The following is a 19811-nucleotide window of genomic DNA, read 5'->3' as shown; positions in this document are numbered from 1 at the left end:
GAATTTAGTTTTATTTCAACAAACATTCGTTCGGCGGCTATTATTTTGTAACTCCATGGCAGCATTTCAGGTGAAACAGCGATAGTGAATAACGCATTGGTTCTCAGCCCTAGGAGATGGTAACAACAAACCGGGGCGCCGCCCTCAGTCTCAGTCGTGAGGTGTTCCCGGCCAGTGTTACCAGTGATCGTTCGATACCGAGGATTGTGAATGGTTTCCTTTTTAAAAGGACTAAGTTAGAACGAGTTCATCGTTATCCCCTAATAACATCTCTCTTGCTCATTTGCACTGGCATATTCCTTCCTGAGAAGGAGGAAAAAGAAGTGGAGAAACAGCTAGTAAGCTGAGAGCTCTGGGTATGTCTCTGGGCGGGTGCAGCTCACGTGTGCCCGCGGCGAACAGCGTGAGCACCGCTGGAGGAACGTGGGCAAACTAGAGAGAATGGACGGCTCTCCCAGGGTGACGTCCCTGCTGGCTTCCCAAGGCTGCTGTTCGGGACTTCTCAGGTTGGCGCTCCCGGGTAGCCATCAGTATCTTATGGACCATGAGTCTACGAGGGGCAGGGCCCCTTGAGGACTGTAAGACATAATCCCTCCCTTCAGTCCGCCATCCTCCGGGAGGATGAAGTCCAACCCCCGTGGCCTAACAGAACCGGGATAGCAGTGGGAAGAAGAGGGGAATTCAAATCAGAGAGGATTTCGGTCCTGACAGGCAGATGAGCCACGAACTGCCCCCTCTCGTCTTCAGCATTCGCTCAGGACGTCGCCAGGTTGCTCACACCGTATCCCACAGCTGAAACCTGCTAATTGGGCAATAACACCTAACGGGGGATTCAGTTAAACCCAGAGTGCCGGGTGAATGCCATCCAGACCTCTACCTTCCTTTTCTTACAATTTCTGGTGGAACGTTTCTCTAACATGGGCGTTTAACTTGCAGGTATAGGTAAGCAGAAGTGAAAACAATGGGGCAGCCTCCACCTTGAAAGACCGAGTTCTTCCCTCTGTGTAATGTCTCTAGACAGCTTATGAAATGTAGTCGTTGAACTCAGGGCAATTAAAATATTGCCCACGGACCAACCCTTCTTCGGCTCTCTGAAGGATTAGGGCAAATGCTTGATTCCTCTGTGCTCTGGAACAACATCAATGACTATACTTCGGCATTTGGGGAGAAACGCAAATACTTCTCACTAACTCCTGGTAAAACCAACCCCAACCCTAACTATGACTTCAGAAATCGCAACATAAAATGATTCAACTTTTATATCTTGTTTGCCCAGACGGAGAAGCCAAGACCCACAGTGTCGTGCTCTCCCGAGAGAAGCACAAACTCCAGCCAAGAGCCAGCTGCAGATATGAAGTCACACTGGTCCAGGAACAGATATCCTGCCACAAAGAGAGGCCGCGCCGCCATGACGGTTTACCCCTCCTTGCACGTATACACGTACCCATAGGGGGCCTTGGCCACACAGGAGCGTCATTGGCAGTGGGGCTAGACGTGTTTTGTAGTGAGGGGAGTTGTGTGACTTGGGGTACACTGTGTTGTGTGCTCATGGTGCACTGACCTTGCGCTGTGTGCTTACATTGCATGCATGCCCTCAGGACTCATACCTCACAAATCAGGTTTTTTTTCATTAAGCGAAATTATATTATGTATACAAAAGCTTCCTTTATCAGAAATTGAGGTGTGTGTTCATGAACCCCACAGCACAGATATACCTCATTCTAACCAATAGATAGTCTTTCTAAAATTATGTGCAAATTAACTTTAAGAGCTCAAATTCTGTTTTAAACCTATTCTGGGAGTGTGCTGTGTTTAAAAAGTCTTGCGTCAAAGCTTTCTGGCAATGAATGGTCAGACTGTGATTATCAGATTGGCTCATGGTGGCTCATTGGCTCATACCACACAGAGAGAACAATTCGTGTATTCGCCAGTTTAGTCTTACATATATTATGTTCAACACGGTTATGTATGTTTTTTAACCCATTGATTAAAATTCTTTCTCTCTAACCAGTTGTTTCCTTTGATTGATCAACTGCATAACCTTAAGTGAACAGGTGTTTCATATTGTAGATCTCTCATGAGTACCGAACACAGTCAGCGGACTATAGCCTGTCATGTTAACAGGCTGGAGTCGTGTTGAAGAAGGTCCACTCTGGCTCATGCCAGGCCTCCTGCTCTGACTTTCCCCTCTTCCTGTCACATTGGATTGAAAGTTTCCTGGTGTGTTTTTCACAATCGCTTGTAAACTCCTTCAGCCTCCACCCCTACCTGGATGACTAATGATTAGGACCACATGGCAACACAAATTCTATTACAATTCCAGTATCTGTGCCTTTTAAAAAAATTAATAGACTTGGGGCGCCTGGGTGGCTCAGTCGGTTGGGTGTCTGACTTCGGTTCAGGTCATGATCTCGCAGCTGGTGGGTTCATGCCCCACGTCGGGCTCTGTGCTGGCAGCTCTGAGCCTGGAGCCTGCTTCGGACTCTGTATCTCCCTCTCTTTCTCTGACCCTTCCCCACTCATACTCTGTCTCTCTGTCTCTTAAAAATAAATAAACATTAAAAAAATTATAAATAAATAAATAAATAAAATTAATAGACTTTATTTTGAGAACAGTTTTAGATTTACAGAGAAACTGAGGAGACAGTACAGAGAGTTCCCCTATATTACCCACCCTTCCACCCTCCACATACACGGTGTGTCATTTAAAAATTTTTTTTTAATATTTTGAGAGAGAGCATGCACACATGAACAGAGGAGGGGCAGAGAGAGAGGAGAGAGAGAATACCAAGCAGGCTCCACACTATCAGCATGGAGCCCAACGTGGGGTTTGATCTCACAAGCGTGAGATCGTGACCTGAGCTGAAATTGAGTTGGACGCTAAACCGACTGAGCCACCCAGGTGTCCCTATGTGAGTCTTTTTAAAGGGAATCTGCTCGAGCTCTTTTTCATTTGTTTGTTTGGTTTCTGGTATGGAACGCTTCAGGAATTTTCATCTCTTCCTTGCCCAGGGGCCATGCTAATCTTCTCAGGATCTGTATCCGTTTTAGTGTATGTGCTGCCGAAGCAAGCAGGCACCTGCCTGTTCCACACCTTACACCCTAAAACCTAAAGCACATCCAAAACCCCACTTTTTGTCCCTAAGAGGATATCTTTCAAGGACAAGTCCCCAGACAGCTACAAACTGCTGAGGGCAAACCTTTGTATGAAAGTTGTTCAGAAATACTTGTCTCTTTTGGAGAAAGTTTATAAAGAGCACCCCAGTATGGTGATGTTTTTGGAATCAAATATCAGAATATACGATCAGATTTTTTTAAAGTGCTTTTTGAAAGCAACAAACTCCCAGGGGAGTGGGGAAGAGCTTCCTGAGAGATGGGGTCTGAATGTAAGGTATTGAAAGGGAAGAAGGAGAGAATCCATGTAATCCAGACACGGCCTCCACATCCAATAATTGCCAAAACATTGTGGCAGTTCCATTTTGAGACCTGCTCAGCTCACAGTCAGGCCTGCAGAGGGGTAGCTGTTTGTTTTCTTTAGAAGAAAGCAAGCCTTCCTGCTTGGATGGTTAGGAAGAAGTGCCTCCCCCCAAACACACACACACACACACACACACACACACACAGATTTACATGCTGCAGCATCTAGCAGCCCGTGTGCCTTTCTCATTTTGCTTTTGGTAGGAGGTTGCGAAGGGTGCCTCTAGCTGGAAACTTATTATTTTTTTTAATGTTTATTTATTTTTGAGAGGGAGAGACAGAGCACGAGCAGGGGAGGGGCAGAGAAAGAGGGAGACACAGAATCTGAAGCAGGCTCCAGGCTCTGAGCTGTCAGCACAGACCCTGACTCAGAACTCCAACGCATAAACTGTGAGATCATGACCTGAGCCGAAGTCGGACCCTCAACCGGCTGAGCCACCCAGGTGCCCGTAGCTGGAGACTTTATTTTATTTAATTAAAAAAAATTTTTTTTAACGTTTATTTATTTTTGAGACAGAGAGAGACAGAGCATGAATAGGGAGGGTCAGAGAGAGGGAGACACAGAATCTGAAACAGGCTCCAGGCTCTGAGCTGTTAGCACAGAGCCCCTCTCGGGACTTGAGCCCATGGACCGCGAAATCATGAACTGAGCTGAAGTCGGCCACTTAACCGACCGAGTCACCCAGGCGCCCCGCCTAGCTGGAAACTTTAAAATGACAAACTAAGGTAATTGATTTTGTATGAACATAATAAATCTCATGCTGCAGGAGAAACAACCCAAAGCGTCTTGATCACTAAGAGTTAATCATGAGAATGGAGCATTTTAGTTGAGTCAGAGGCCAACATCTACCTTATATTCAAGAGTTGTCAACAAAGGTTAAAGGCGGCAGGGTGTTGCCTGGCTGGCTTAGTTGTTAGAGCATGTGACTCTTGACCTTGGGCTCAAGAATTTGAGCCCCACCTTGGGCAGAGAGATTACTTAAAAATATATATGTATTTAGGGGCACCTGGGTGGCTCAGCTGCTTAAGTATCCAACTCTTGATTTTGGCTCAGGTTTGTGAGTTCAAGCCCCACGTCAGGCTCTGAGCTGACAGTGTGGAACCTGCTTGGGATTCTTTCTCCCTCTCTCTCTGCCCCTCTCCCTCAAAATAAATAAATAAATAAATAAATAAATAAATAAATAAATAAATAAATAACTATTTTTTCTAAAAAGGGAAAAATAATCTATATCCTATTTTGCCTATAAGTTAAATACACAATCACTAATGGTATGTTTTAAGATTCAAGAAGTATTTCAGGTAAACCTGTTTTCTTTAGAAGCCTTACTTTTGGGACCATGTAATCACAACCAAGGTCCTGTGGCAGTACTTGTTTCTGTTTTTGGAGAAGTGGCAACTCTTGAAAGTGGTAGAAACAAGTCCAAACAGGTAAGGTGATGACAGTAAGTATTACTCTTAAGTTTCTGATGGAACATTAGATACAGGAACTCTGTATGGACACAGAGGCTCCTTAAAAAAAACCTAGGTATTTTTCCCCCCATTTGTCAATGTGATCTTTGGTTTAGTTATGTTGTCACCAATTTTGATCCCAGCTTTTAGCAAAAATGCTACGAAGAAGGCTCTGCTTTGCAGAAATAGAACTGCTAACTTCTGGTTTTCCAGGTTGTTCTCCGACTAGTTCTGCTTTAATTACCTAGAATGGCAGAGATGTTTCCAGAGCACAGAGACTTGGGGCCTTCTGCACAGGATGCCTTTGATGCCACAAAGCCTACTCTGTCCTTTAAACTACAAAGACAAACTGTAAGGCATGGCTAGGTTTAGCTGAGCTACATTCCACCAGGGACACTTCTATTTCTTAGTGGAATATTCCTGGGGAAGATAAACTCACCCTTGTTCATGCTTGCCGAGGTCCAACATCTTTTATCCCCTTGCCCTCACCTCCATGCTGCCTGATCAACCACAAGGAAGCTCAGAGGTGATTTTCCTCTTTAAGTGGGTTCCAACTTAACTCTGTGCAGCTGGGTCACATGGTCTCTGAGAAATCAGCTTCCACAAGACATTGGGTTCAGAAAGGCATTGTTTTAGTTAGCGTGTCTACAAGACAAAGCTCTAGTGACAAAGCGTATAGCACATGTCCAGAGGAACAGTTGCGCAGTAAGGGTCAAAAGAAAGGAAGATCCCTAAGAACATAGAAAGAAGTCGTAACAACTTGAAAATTCGGACTCCCTGCTATACTTCTTCCCTAAGATATGTGCTACTCCCACAAATCCATCGCAAAGAACGCACTGAGCAGTGACTGACTTGGGAGCAACCGAGAGTGCAGAGACGCGTGAGACGCCATTCCTGCCCCATGAAAAACTAAGACTTGTTCTGCGCTAAAGCTTTAGAACACGGTAGTGGGTTAAAGACAATCACCAACTTAAATTTAAAACACCTGGGTTTGAATCCCACCCAGGCTGGCGGGGGAAGGGGTGGGGGGTGCAGTTGCTCAACAGCTCTGGACCGTTCTGGTGAAATAATCTCTAAGGCCTCCTTGTTTTTCAAAATCACATTTTTTGGAACACTTCTCACGGCCGTCGCTCATGCAATAATGTGCCCGAAACAGCCTCCCTCTTCAGCCCGGGGCCAGCACCCGTCTCCTCTCTCCTCCTTGGGGAAACAAACACTCCGGTTGCTCAAAGGATAGCCCCTCCCGTCTTGCCCGCGGCCGGATTTGGTCCAGGCCATCTCTCCTCCCGGTCCTTTGAACTGGCTATTCCCGGACCGACCGTAGGATTCGGTGACCGGAAATTACTTCAATAAACCTCTTGGCAGCCCAGCTCAAGCCCCAGCCGCTCTCTTTTCTCCCTCTTGGCCTCACTTGCTCCGCCATTCAGCTCAGACTCCGGGGCACAGATGTCACCCACTCTCTTGCCAGCACTCCAGAGTCTTTGCTCTCTGTCCTTCTGCCGCATCCACCTGGTAGTTCCTCGCCTTTGGATCAGCCTAGCCATCCCAACCATCTGTCTTCTCCACTCCTACACCCAGGCTGCCAACATGGCTGCAGGAAACCATGCCCCCAAGAGAACTGGAGCCACTGCTCATGGATCCCCTCCAGTATCTGGAATTAACTCTCTGTTTCTGAAACTGAAGTTCCCTCATCCTTCCCCACGCAGGGCTATTTCACACCACCTCCAGGTTCCTCAAGTGCCCTGTCCCTCCCTGTAACCATCACCCTGCCAGCAAACAACCTTACGAGGAGGTAGTGGTTGAGAAGGCAGGCTCTGGTGGGGTGGGGGTAGGAAGAAAAATTCAAACAAGTTCTGATCTGTCTCTAGTGGGTTTGTTTATGTGTTGGTATTGGTAAAATGATTCTGAAACCTTTTCAGATGTATTCTAGGATTTGAGCAAACGAATACAAGAGTTGATGTTGAGTCAGATAGAGGGAGTGCTGGAGTTCTGTAACCATCACAGTGAAATGGACCAGGCAACACTCATCCTTGGAGGCCAAATTTAGGAGGAAATATGATGATGATGATGAGGAGGTTTTAAAGTGTCCACTCAGAAAACAAACAAACGGTCTACTCAGATTGCATATTAGTTCAAAGGGAAAAAATATTAACTATGTCATGGAGAAATTGGATGCACGTTGACAGTGACCACCGAGGGGCAGAAAAGAAAGAAAGATGTTCTCTTCCATCCGGCATTGTTCCATATGGTGCTTTGCCTGAATCTGCTACAGCCGTGCAGCCAACAAAGCTGGACAAAGTCGGCACCAAAGGCAGCAGAGCTGGAGGATGGTAAGGTCGCATCTCTGACGGCATCAGTGAGCTGAGCTGCTGAATAAATTAACCAGTCCTGGGGATGCCCTGCGTCTGGACTGCTTGTTTATGTGAAGCAATAATTGCCTTTTCTTTGAATCTTGTTGTTGTCTTTTCTTTCCCTCTTGTGGCTTGTACTTGAAATCCTTCTGGTTAGGAAAGGCAGCCAAATACACAAATTGGTGCACTGAAGTGGTCCAGGTGCTGAGGTAGAAGTCTGTAGGATGCAAAGGAAGGATTGGTGAGATCTGCCTGGGAAAAACCATCAAGATATTTCACGGGGCGCCTGGGTGGCTCAGTAGGTTAAGCCTCGGACATTGGCTCAGGTCGTGATCTTACAGTTTGTGTGTTCAAGCCCCGTGTCGGGCTCTGTGCTGACAGCTCAGAGCCTCGGGGCTGCTTTGGATTCTGTGTCTCCCTTTCTCTCTGCCCCTCCCCTTCTCTGTCTCTCTCTCTCTCTCTGTTTCTAAAATAAACATTATTTTAAAATTTTGGGGGTGCCTAAATGGCTCAGTCGGTTAAGCATCCGACTTCGGCTCAGGTCATGATCTCACAACTTGTGAGTTTGAGCCCCGCGTTGGGCTCTGTGCTGACAGCTCAGAGCCTGGAGCCTCTTCAGATTCTGTGTCTTTCTCTCTCTCTCTCTGCCCCTCCCCCACCCACACTCTGTCTCTCAAAAATAAATAAACATTAAAAAATTTTTTTAAAAAAACACACAAAAACGACCAGTTTGGCATAGTGGGCTACTATTGAGCAGGATCTTTTCTTAAAAACTGATATATCACTGAGCTGAGTCCTGAAAGGTGACAAGTGTTTGGGAAGTGGGCACGGGGGTGGTGGGCATGGAGGGAGCAGGGAGAGCCAGTTAACGTTCCAGATCCATAAGGAACAGGGCAGACCCAGCATTGGAGGCTGAGAGGGCTCAGGGCCATGTCACAGATGGACCGTCCTGCAGAAGGGAGGTGCCGGGCAAGGGGACCAGCATGCTCAGATTTGCCTTATCATGGGCTCACCCCAGCCCTTCTATCAAAGGAAGATCAGGATCCTGAAGACTAGAGGCCGGGAGGCCAGACTGAATCATTTAGGAGAACTATGATAACCTGAAGTTCTTAGAATGTTTATGGAGAGAGGGTTTTGGATTTACTTAGGAGGTAGAGGCCACAGGGTGTGGTCTCTGGACACGGAGGGGAAGGGGAGGGACTTATAAGCATGGTAACAACAAGGGTGTGACTGTTTAGCAAGACAGAGGATATAGAGGGAGGCTCTGGTTTAAGAAAAAGAAAACGGAGTAACTTCACTTTGGCCATGTTCCCTTTGAGGTACAGAAGAGAACGAAGTGGCGATGGAGGGAGACTGTCGAATCTAGGAGAAGCCTTTCCCAGCATCAGCATGGCATGCAGATACTAAGAGCAGGCGGAGATCATCCAGGCAGGGTATGTAGAGGGAGACGCCCCGGTACCTGGGATACATTCAGGGAGCTAAGATAAGTGGTGTTGCAGAAGACAAAAGGCCATATATTTCATGATGAGATGAATATTCTAGAACAGTGCTTGCCCAATGGAAATATAATTCCAACCACATAATATCAATATTTTAGTAGCTACCTCGGAAAAGTAAAAAGAAACAGGTAAAATTAATTTTAATAACATAGTTTATTTCACCTGAAATATCCAAAAAATTATTTCAACACGTAATCGGTATAAGAATATCAACGAAATCTTTTACAGTGTTTTTTCCTTGGGCAAAGTCTTTGAAATCTAGTATGGACTTACACCGACTGCACACCTCAGTTTGGACCAGCCCCATTTCAAGCGCCACCTGTGGTTTGTGACTGCCTAATCGGACAGTCCCAGTCTGAGGCAGATCTAGGTTTAAATCCTCCCTGAGCCCAAGTTTTCTCCTCTGTGAAATAGGACAGGATGGCTACCTCCCATGTAGGGTAAAGTTCATGATGCACAGCAGGCCTCTAACCAAAGGTGGTTTTTACAAAGGGAGGGAAGAGCTTCAGAAGGGGGGCAGTGGAGATGGTAAGAAACGGTTGAAGGTTTTAGGTTTTCTTTAAGGCCGGTAGAGGCTTGGTATGTTTTTAGGCTATGGGGAAGTTGCTGGTAAAGAGGGAGACCTATGGAAGAAGGGATAAAGCAATGCAGAAAGTTTGAGAAGACACTGGAGGAGATGGAATTGAAGATTAGCCTTAAACCCAGAGCTGGGCACTTCTTTCTCTACGAACAAAGGGAAGGAAGCCAGGGTGGACAGGAGCAATGCTCGCTCCCACTGTGTGGGGGGCAGTCTGTTCGGTACGTTGTGTGCGTTTTCCCATCCAGTCCGCCCAACTACCCTCTAAGGTGGGTCTTGCTAGTGTTCCCATTTACAGATGAGGAAATGGAGTCTTTCAGAAGGTAGCTTTCCTATGGTCGTAAAGCCAGTGGAGCCAGCATTTGAACCCAGGCATTCTTTTCTTTTTTAAGTTTTTATTTAAGTAAACTCCACACCCAACGAGGGGCTCAAACTCTCGACCCTGAGGTCAAGAATCACATGCTCTTCCAACGGAGCCAGCCAGGTGCCCCCAAACCCGGGCATTCTGATGCCAGAGTCTAGAGCCTTCTTTCTGGTAGAATGTTCCTTATTTTGGCTTTGCCTTATGTTTCTTCATGATCAGATTCAGGGGATGCATTTCTGACCAGAATACTACATAAGTGACATGTCCTCAAGCATCACATCAGAGGGCACATGATGTCTATCTGCCTCTCGATGGTCACTCTGTCTATAGTCAATGTGGTGCTTGAACTCACAACCCCAAGATCGAGAGTCACACGCTGTACTCACTGAGCCAGCCAGGCACCCCTGTGACTTTTCTATACGTTAAAAATTGTTTTGGGGCATCTGGGTGGCTCAGTAGGTTAAGCGTCTGACTTCAGCTCAGGTCATGATCTCACAGTTTGTGAGTTCGAGCCCCACACTGGGCTCTGTGCTGACAGCTCAGAGCCTGGAGCCTACTTCGGATTGTGTCTCCCTCTCTCTCAACCCCTCCCCACCCTGCACATGCTCTGTCTCTCTCAAAAATAAATAAACATTTAAACAAATTTTTTCAATAAAAACTGTTTTTATTTTGGAACAATTTTTATAGAGATTACTTAAAAATAAAATATTTTTTAAAAAAGCCACAAAGATAGAGTTCCCACATACCCCTCACTCAGGTTGTTTCTTGTACTGTTATCATCTCCCATTACCATGGCCCATTTGTCAAAATCAGGAAGACATCAGTACATTACTATTAAACTCCAGACTTTCTTCAGACTTCACCGTTTTTTCTTTAAAGTCCTTTTTCTTTCCTGGATCCAATCCGGAACATCATATAGCATTTTGTCGTCATGCCTCCTTAGCCTCCTCTTGTCTGTTACCGTTTCCCAGTCTTTCCTTATTTTTCATGACTTTGACAGTTTTGAGGGGTCCCAGTTAGGTATTTGGTAGAATGGTCCTCAATTGGTCTGATGTGTTCCTTGTGATTTGACTGGAGTAATGGGCTTCTGGAAAGAATACCACAGAGAAGTGTCCTTATCACATTACAGAAGCTTTTAAAATTTTGTGGGCAAGTGTGTAGATCGTCTTACAGCCACCCAAGACAAGCTTCATATGTAAGTTCCCTTGTTGAATGGCTGTCACCAGCCTGGAGTGGCCTTTCTTTGGTCTCTCTCTGCCCTCAGAATATGGGGGGTGATGTTAGAGTTCACCTGGGATGCCCCCAAGGTGGTCGCAAACCAACACCATGTTACTAGGTCAAAACTAAAAACCATATGACTGACCATCTCTAAAGATGCTAAAAGGGGGGGCACCTGGGTGGCTCAGCCAGTTCTGATTCTGGCTCAGGTCATGATCCCAGGATGGTAGAATCGAGCCCTGCATCAGGCTTTGTACTGAGCGGTGGAGTCTGCTTAAGATTCTCCCTCTCTCTGTTTCTGTCTCTCTCTCTCTCTCTCTCTCTCTCTCTCTCTCTCTCTCTCTCTTTACTGCCCCCATCCCTCTCCCCTGCTCGCACTTGCTTTCTCGTGCTCTCCCTAAAAAAAGTTAGGGGCACCTGGGTGGCTCAGTCAGTTAAGCCTCTGACTCTTGATCTCGGCTCAGCTCATGATCTCACGGTTGTAAGCCCAAGCCCTGAGTCAGGCTACACGTTGTCAATTCAGAGCCTGCTTGGGATCCTCTCTCCATTTCTCTCTGTTCCTCCTCCACTTGCTCTCTCTCTCTCAAAATAAAAAAGGAAAACATTTTTAAAAACCAATAAAGAAGAAAGCAGATATGAGAGATTAAAAAAAAGCTCAGTCCAGGTAACATTCCCTAAACTCCTGGATGCAGCCATGCCTGAAGCCATCTACTTGTAAGAGTTAATACGTTCCCTTTCTCCCCCACATGCCCACCATCCCACCATCCCAAAGCAGATTGGGTAGGATTTTATATTACTTGCACACAGAAAGTCCTAATTAAGATACCAGATAAGTATTTCAGTTGAGATAAGGCAATTTAAAAACCTTCATGAAGGGACATCTGGGTGGCTCAGTCGTGAAGCATCTGACTTCAGCTCAGGTCATGATCTCATGGTTCGTGAGTTCAAGTCCCACACTGGGTGAGCTCAAGCCCTGCTTTGGGTGAACACAAACCCTGCTTTGGGTGAGCCCCGCTTCTCTCTTTCTGCCCCTCCTGGGACTCTTTCTCTCTCTCTCTCTCTCTGCCCCTTGCTCACTTGTGCCCTCTGTCTCTCTCTCTCTCTCTCTCAAAATAAAATAAAATAAAACAAAATAAAACATACATGAGAAAAACTGTGAGATACATAATCCCATCTATAATTAGCTGAGGAACATGAAGGAACTCAGAGGAACAATGAGCAGGATGGACCTGGAAAGGACCTGAAATACAACAAATATATATTGAGTGCCTAGTATGTGCTTGGTATTGTTCTAGGCACTGAGGATACTGAAGTGAACAACAACAAAAAGACAAAAATCCCTGCCCTCTTGGACATAATTCTAGAATGTTGGGGGCAGGGGAACAAATTTAAAAATTATATAGTACTCTAGAAGGTGATAAAGGCTAGGAAGAAAAATAAAGAAGGGAGAATAGAGAATGCCAGCTTGTTTCTGAAATCTTCACAAGTGAGCCCGTGAAAGAGTGCTTATTCATCACAACTTTAGCACAAAGAGGTTAAGTGATTTGCTCAAAGTTGTCAACTGCAAGTGGCAGAATGGGAATCAGAAAATAGGAAAGAAGTTATAGGACCTTTAATCTCTCTCCCAGGTTAGACTGCCTCCCAGCCCAGGAGTCTTTGAACTGGCAAATTCACTCATCTTTCACTGGGGTTCATTATTATTATTGATCTCTTGTCCTGTGACCTGAGGTCATACATGGGTAGAAATGGCTTTTGACATTACTGACCATCCTTCCTCTTCCAAACCTTTCTCTTGACCTCAGTGACACTGATGTTCTAGTCCTGTTTCCCTTCCCCTCAAGGGACAAATTAGTTTGCCCCTTTTGATTCATATTCCTCTCACCACATGAATATGGGTCACCAACTAGAACTCACCATATTGAACTCTATCAGGGAACACCACTCATTTATATCATAGTCTTGTGAGTCGTTCAGTATGGAGCTTGGGCAGCTGTATACAACAGCCCTATACCTTTTGCACTTCCCTTATCTATGCTACTGGCTTCTGTTCCATTTCTGCAGATTCTCCCCAAATTTCATGGGTAGCTTCTGCCCTGCACCATTGGAGGAAATGGTAAAGCACCCTGCATCCCCACCCACCCATCCTTGCAAGAGGTTCTTTACCTCTCTGTGCCCACAGCCATCAGTGGGGGCAGAGACGGTGGATATTTTGTTAGCACCACCAGCACACAAATCCACAAAGAATTCTTTTGGTAGATGGTCTCTAAGGTTAGATATTGTCTCGTTAGACACAATTGTTAGATATAAATTGTATTGACATCTAAATAATTTCTGGACTTGGTTAGAAGCAACTTGTAAGCTTCTTATAACTCTAAAACCTACAAGTTGACATATTTCTGCGTGCCAAGCTGGGTAGGCGTATTATTTCATTCAATCCTTATAACTGTGTGGAGGAGACATTACATTGCTCATTTGTCTAAGATTCAGAGAGTTCCTGTGATCTAAGATCATACACTGGTAGAAACAGAATTTGGACCCAGTCCGTTGGACCTCAAAGATCATGCTCCTTTTGGTTGTGTAAGCTGCCCCCAGTATCACCTAGCACCATGCTGAGTACAGGACAGTAATAATTAAAACTATTTCAATATACAGCTAAAAAAAAAATCTTATCCTATGCACAATTCCACTTACCATTCAGTAATAACCCTGAGAGGTAGGTAGTAGTGTCATCCTTAAATTTTGATACAGAAACTGAATAACAAAAGACAAAAAGTTTTCTGAATCATTTAGATACAAAGGAGAGCCAGGATCCAAATGCAAGTCTTCTCCAGGTACTTCATTCTGAGCCATGCTCTCTGTTGTTTGATACAGAACATGTGAGCTAGGGAATGAAGGGTTAAGGACAATGCCTTTTTCCTTTAATAGCCTGTAGCCTCCTAGGCACTGAAGTATGTGTTCATTCATGCAATATTTACTGAGCACCTAGTATGTGCCAGGCGCTGAATATGAAACAGTGAACAAAGGCTGTCCCAATTACTGAACTCCCAGAGCTTGCATTCTAGTGGAAGACAATTTCAGACAGTAAGTGCTACAGGACAATGTGGTAGGAAATAAGGGGTAGGTAAATTTAAATAGAGGTCAGAGAAGCCATTTCTGAGGAGGTAACATTAAATGAATGCATCAAGAGGCAACCTACTGATAGATTCGTTGTTTGATATCAAACTTAACTAGTTTTTGTTGGCCATTAGGCTGTTTATGGGTTTGAATACCCTTTGTACCTCATATTGCAGATGCCCTGTTATGCCCAGAATTCGTGATCCCCAAAGACCACCAAGGAGCCGAGTCTGATGCAAAAGCAAGGAGACTTTATTCAAGCTATCTCGAGCTCAATCTCCTACCTGCACCGACGCAGCGGTGAGCTGCCGGAGAGAGAGTGAATTTCAAAAGCACAAAGGCTTATAGGGGTCTAGGGGCAGTTGGTGGGGTGATGGTCGTGGCCTTAGCCAATTAGCTGGGGAAGAATCAGAGTCCTGTTGCGCAGGTTGCCGGGTATGGTTTGAACAGGAAGTTTGAACAGGTGAGTGGGAAGTTACTCAAGGGGAGGTGGTTTTAGCGGGTGAGCGGGAATTTCTTTCTGTTTTCCCAGAAAAGGGGGCCATGTCGGGGACAGTCACTCAAGATGGAGGACACAGGACAAAATGGAGTTGGCCGGCCTAGGTCCGCTCTTTCATTCCCCCCTTGTCATGTAGCTTATGGGCCCAATCATGGGACCGGCTGCGTTTCTGTTTTGTCTTCTTCTGTTACTAGGGGCTTGTACTGAGCACGGAGGACCATTAGTTGGATGGCTCCCATGCGGTCCCTGACAAACTGGACCAGCCTGTTGATGATACAGGGTCCGAGGGTTACTAGTAGGAGCAGGATGGCGAGGGGTCCAGCAAGGGCCGAGATGAGGGTAGGTAACCAGGGAGACCAGTTGAACAAAGACTCGTACCAGGACTGAGATTGTTCTCTAACTTTCATTGTTGCAGCCCTTCCCTTATGAGGGCCATAGTTTCTTTTACGACCCCCAAGTCATCAACATAGAAGCAACATTCTTCCCCTAGGGCTGCACATAGTCCTCCTTGCTGCATGAATAATGTCTAATACCCTTCTGTTTTGGAGTACTACTTCTGATAAAGAAGTAAGGGATTCCTGTAAATGAGAAATTGATTTCTCAATTCTTTCTATGTCTAAGTCAATGGCTGCCCTTAGGGTTCCGTACTTTTTGTCCTGGATGACGAGTGAGGATATTCCAGTCCCTGCCCCTGTTAATTCTAGTCCCAAGAGCGCAGCCAGAGTTAGGGTTGTAATAGGCTCTCTTTTACTTTGGGGGTTAGTAGAGCCTAACCTGTTAAGAATTTTTTCCCCCGAATGGTACACTAGCTTGGGGATCAACTGCAGGAGTATGCAGAAGCCTTCCTTCGAGGAGTTAAGGACTTGGGAGTGGATGCAGGGAGCGAGGTTGGTGGAACAGGCCCACCATGCATTTTTTGGGGGAAGTAGATACACTGTCTCCCTGGGGACTGTTAGGGTTTCATTACAGAGATGTGACTGCCCGGGGGCACGTGGCCTACGCAAGTGCCCTGTCCTGTTATTGCCTGGAGGGTTAGTCTTACAGTAGCCTGCTGCCATCTGCAGGAGTTAGAGTTGGAGGCCGTTGTAAAATTGCCTTTAATGGCAATATCTTCGTAATATGGGGGCCAGACATCTAGACAGAGCCAACAGGACTTGGTCGGGTCAGGCCTAGAAGTGTTTAGTACCTGGTATGCTCCGTGCTCCATAGGGGGTCTGTATCAGATAGTAAGTTGTGACCCGGGGCAGGAGATGTGGGTGACGCTCCGGTAGGGACAGGGGATGTGGAGGGCTGTGTGGCCAGAGCCTGGGTGTTTCTGGGCGTGGCCGTTCAGGCGGGGGCAGGTCGGGGAACTAGTACTTGGTTGGGTCCTACCCCTGTGGGCGACTGCTGGGCAAGGGGGGTTGCTTGCATCCGGAGGGTAAATAACATTCCTTTATCTCTAGGCCCAAGTCTGACCTTGTCATAAAGCCTGACCCCCCAGGTTTTTCCAGCTTCCCACCCTGTTGCCTTTTTTCCTTGTTCTGTGAAAGATATTGACACAGGATTACCATGGCCCGAGACATATGGTGGTCGGGGGCCACTGGGCCGTGTTACCACGATGAGATCTCCGGTGCGTGGTGGGGTCCACCAGATGTGTCCAGTGGTGACACATGACCAAGAGGCGCAGAAGTAGTCTGCCGCATCCCCACAAGTGTCCCCATGGTCTTTTCCACTGGGACAGACATAGAAGTAAAAGTCTTGTCGCCTGAACCCTGTGGTATCAACCCTGGGGTGGCCGGTTTAAGAGGGAAACAGGCTTTCTAAGTCTACTCGTAATTCCGGGAACCATGTGTCTCTAGGGTGGGTCTGGGATATCTGATTAAGTATTGTCCCTGAGCTGGTGTCTACGATCTGCCAGGTAATGTTTTGGGGGGCGTGGGGACTCCCGGCAGCATGAGCAATGACAAGCAGAGTTAACAGAGTTACCAATATCAGGTGGGTCGAATGTGCTATAGCTTGAGCTTGAGCAGGTTGTGTTGGTCCCGATTGACGGCCCATTGCGTGACGAAGTCCTTCCGGATCGTGGGGGGGGGGGGGGGGCTCCGCTGGCCGAATGTGGGTGTGATGGACCCAGGTCGCGATACCGTCTACTTTGAGAGTGGTGGGGGTTGTCAGCACCACGATGTAGGGTCCCTTCCAGCGCGGCTCAAGGGTCTCTTGGCGGTGCCTCTTGATGCAGACCCAGTCTCCCGACCTGTACTGGTGAGGTGTCAGGGTTGGACCGGCCTCGTAGATGGCATGGAGGCGCAGCCAAATGTCCTCGTGTGCCTTCTGGAGCCCTCTCAAGGAAAGAAAAAGTTCTTGATCTTTAAACTCAGCAAGAAGTTCAGCTCGAAGGTTGGGAATAATAGGGGGTGGCCTGCCAAACGTGATCTCGTAGGGAGTAAAACCCAGGGTGTAAGGAGTGTTCCTAACCCGGTAAAGGGCGTACAGTAGGAGAGTCACCCAGTCCTCGCCAGTCTCCATGGTTAATTTGGTAAGGGTCTCTTTTAGGGTTCTATTCATTCTTTCTACCTATCCTGAGCTCTGGGGCCTATAAGCACAATGTAATTTCCCCCCACAGCCTTGGCTACTGCCTGCGTTACCTGCGAGATAAAAGCTGGCCCCGTTTCATGCTTGGTTGGGTATGCCTCCACACAGCCAGAGAAGGTGTCTGTAAATACTAAAAGATATTTATAACCATACTTTCCTGGTTTAACTTCATTGAAGTTGACCTCCCATTGGGCTCCCGGTCTGGTGCCTCTGAGCCTGCTTCCTTTTTTGTTTGATGTGGCTCTCGAGTTGGTGAGTTGGCAGGTCTTGCAGGCACATACAACTTGCTCTATTTTGGTGTCCTGTTGGTGAGTCTTGATTCCGGCATGTCGGATTAAGTCTTTTAATTTTCGGGCCCCCATGTGAGTAGACCGATGCATGTGCTCTAATATTGAGACTCCGAGCTGGTCTGGCAGCACGAGCTCCTTGTTAGGTGTATACCACCATCCCTTTATCTCCTGGGCCATGGGGAGTTTCTTGATCTGCTGTAACTCCTCCTGGGAGTATTTGGGCTGGGCTGGTAAAACTGGGTCTCCCGGGTCCAGTAGTTGTATGGTCATGGTGGGAACTGAAGTAAGGCCTACTGCCTTGGCTGCCTGGTCAGCCTTTCGATTACCTCTAGCTACCGGGTTATCAGTTTTCTGGTGCCCTTGGCAGTGGATATACCTCTAGCTACCAGGTTATCAGTTTTCTGGTGCCCTTGGCAGTGGATAATGGCCAGCTTGGCAGGAAGCCATAAGGCCGTAAGCAGGTCAAGTATCTCCTGCTTATTTTTTATAGTCCGTCCTTCTGCCATTAGTAACCCCCTCTCCTGATAAATTGCCCCATGAATATGAGCTGTGGCAAACACATAACGGCTGTGTGTGTAGATGTTAAGCCGTTTTCCAGCTCCCAGTGTCAGCGCCTTGGTGAGGGCGATGAGCTCTGCTCGCTGGGCTGACATTCCGGAGGGTAGAGCCTCCACCCATACGGTGTCCGTTTCGGTGACCACCGCTGCACCCACATACCTGTGTCCATCCCACACAAAGATGCTGCCATCAGTGAACCAAGTAGCCTCAGGATCAGGGAGGGGCCCGGTCGGTCAGGTCCGTCTGGAATCCATGTACTTGCTCCAGGATCCCTGCACAATCATGTAGTGGAGCATCTAGGTCAGGGTCAGGCAGCAGAGTTGCAGGATTGAGGGCCGCACGGGGGTGGAACCGCACCCAGGGATGGTTGAGTAAGAGGCTCTGGTAATGAGTCATACATGTGTTGCTCATCCATCTATCAGGAGGCTGTTTCAGGACCCCTTCAATGGCGTGTGGGGTCATGATCCAGATCTCCTGTCCTAGGGTCAGTTTGTCTGCGTCCTTGACAAGGAGTGCTGTCGCCACAATCATTCTTAGGCATGGCAGCCAGCCGGCAGCCACTGGGTCTAGCTTCTTGGACAGGTAAGCCACCGGGCGGTTCCAGGGGCCTAAGGCTTGAGTTAGAACCCCTTTTGCTATTCCCTTGTGTTCGTCTACAAAGAGGTGGAAGGGCTTCATAATGTCTGGCAGGCCCAGGGCTGGGGCACCTAGGAGGGCCTTTTTCAACTGATTAAAGGCAGTTTCCTCTTTTTCAGTCGATTCAAATGTTTTTCCCTCTTTGGTAGCTTCATATAGGGGCCTGGTGATCTCAGCAAAACCCGGGATCCAGAGGCGGCAGTACCTGGCCGATCCTAGGAATTCCCTTACTTCCCTTCGGGAGGTGGGAGTAGGGATCTTCAGAACAGATTCTTTTCTGGCATCTGATAACTGCCGCTGTCCGCCCTCCAGGATGTATCCCAGGTAACTTACCCTCTCCCTGCATATCTGAGCCTTTTTCGCAGATGCCTGGTACCCTAAGGCCCCCAGGGTAGCCAGCAGGTCCTGGGTCCCTTGCTCGCAGTCCTCGGCTGTGTCGGCAGCAATCAGGATGTCATCTACGTACTGTAGGAGGGTGAGGCCAGGGTGCTCCTCTCTGTACTCACCCAGGTGCTCGTGTAGTGCCTCGTCGAAGATGGTGGGAGAATTTTTGAACCCCTGAGGCAGCCATGTCCAGGTGAGTTGCCCACTGTAGCCCTCCTCTGGATCATGCCACTTGAAGGCGAACAAGGGTTGGCTTTGGGGTGCCAGCGGCAGACTGAAGAAGGCGTCCTTTAAATCTAATACAGTATACCAGACCCTGGAGGGTGCCAAGGAGCTCAAGAGAGTACGTGGGTTGGGAACAGTTGGGTTTATGTCCGTGACCCTCTTATTTACTTCCCGGAGGTCTTGTACCGGTTGATAGTCATTTGTGTGAGGCTTTTTGACCGGCAGTAGGGGCGTGTCCCAGGCAGACTGGCAAGGAACTAGTACCCTTAGGCTTCGTAGTCTCTGGATGTGTGGCTGGATCCCCTTCTGGGCCTCCTGAGACATGGGGTATTGTTTGATCCTTACGGGACCTTCTCCTGGCTTGAGCTCTACCAGGACCAGGGTCCTGTGGGTGGCTAGTCCTATGCCCCCACCCCACCCCCCCATCTCTGCCCAAACTGAGGGGAATTCTTGTAGCCATCTGTCTATATTATCCTCTCTCGGGAGTGCCTCCTGGTGGAAGCTGTATTCATCCTCTAGTTTCATGGTCAGGACCTGGATGGGGTGGCCCTTGCCATCGGTGACCTGAGGCCCCCCTTGTCTGAAAGTTATCTGAG

At 47.5% G+C, this 19811-nt stretch overlaps 1 protein-coding gene and 1 non-coding gene across 6 annotated transcripts in view; one reads left to right on the top strand and one right to left on the bottom strand.

Moving 5' to 3' along the window:
• The window catches only part of AGBL2 (AGBL carboxypeptidase 2), a 46853-nt gene extending 44846 nt beyond the window's left edge, over positions 1–2007 (top strand). For 3 of the 5 annotated variants that reach the window (XM_043582506.1, XM_043582507.1, XM_043582505.1), the window contains one exon: positions 1277–2007. In XM_043582506.1, coding sequence (XP_043438441.1) covers positions 1277–1450 — 174 coding nt within the window. In that variant the 3' untranslated portion in view covers positions 1451–2007. Of the gene's footprint in view, positions 1–936 lie in introns of all 5 variants that reach the window. The other 2 variants (XM_043582511.1, XM_043582510.1) reach the window with 1 other exon arrangement.
• Positions 2008–2967: 960 nt separating this feature from the next.
• Positions 2968–3079, bottom strand: LOC122484549. The gene has a single exon (XR_006297614.1). It is a non-coding gene; the product is annotated as a U6 spliceosomal RNA (small nuclear RNA).
• Between the last annotated feature and the right edge of the window lie 16732 nt (positions 3080–19811).

This window comes from Prionailurus bengalensis, chromosome D1 (assembly GCF_016509475.1).
Source record: "Prionailurus bengalensis isolate Pbe53 chromosome D1, Fcat_Pben_1.1_paternal_pri, whole genome shotgun sequence".
Lineage (NCBI taxonomy): Eukaryota > Metazoa > Chordata > Mammalia > Carnivora > Felidae > Prionailurus > Prionailurus bengalensis.
Note: the sequence above shows the minus strand (reverse complement) of the source record. Positions and strands in the feature narration are given on the sequence as shown.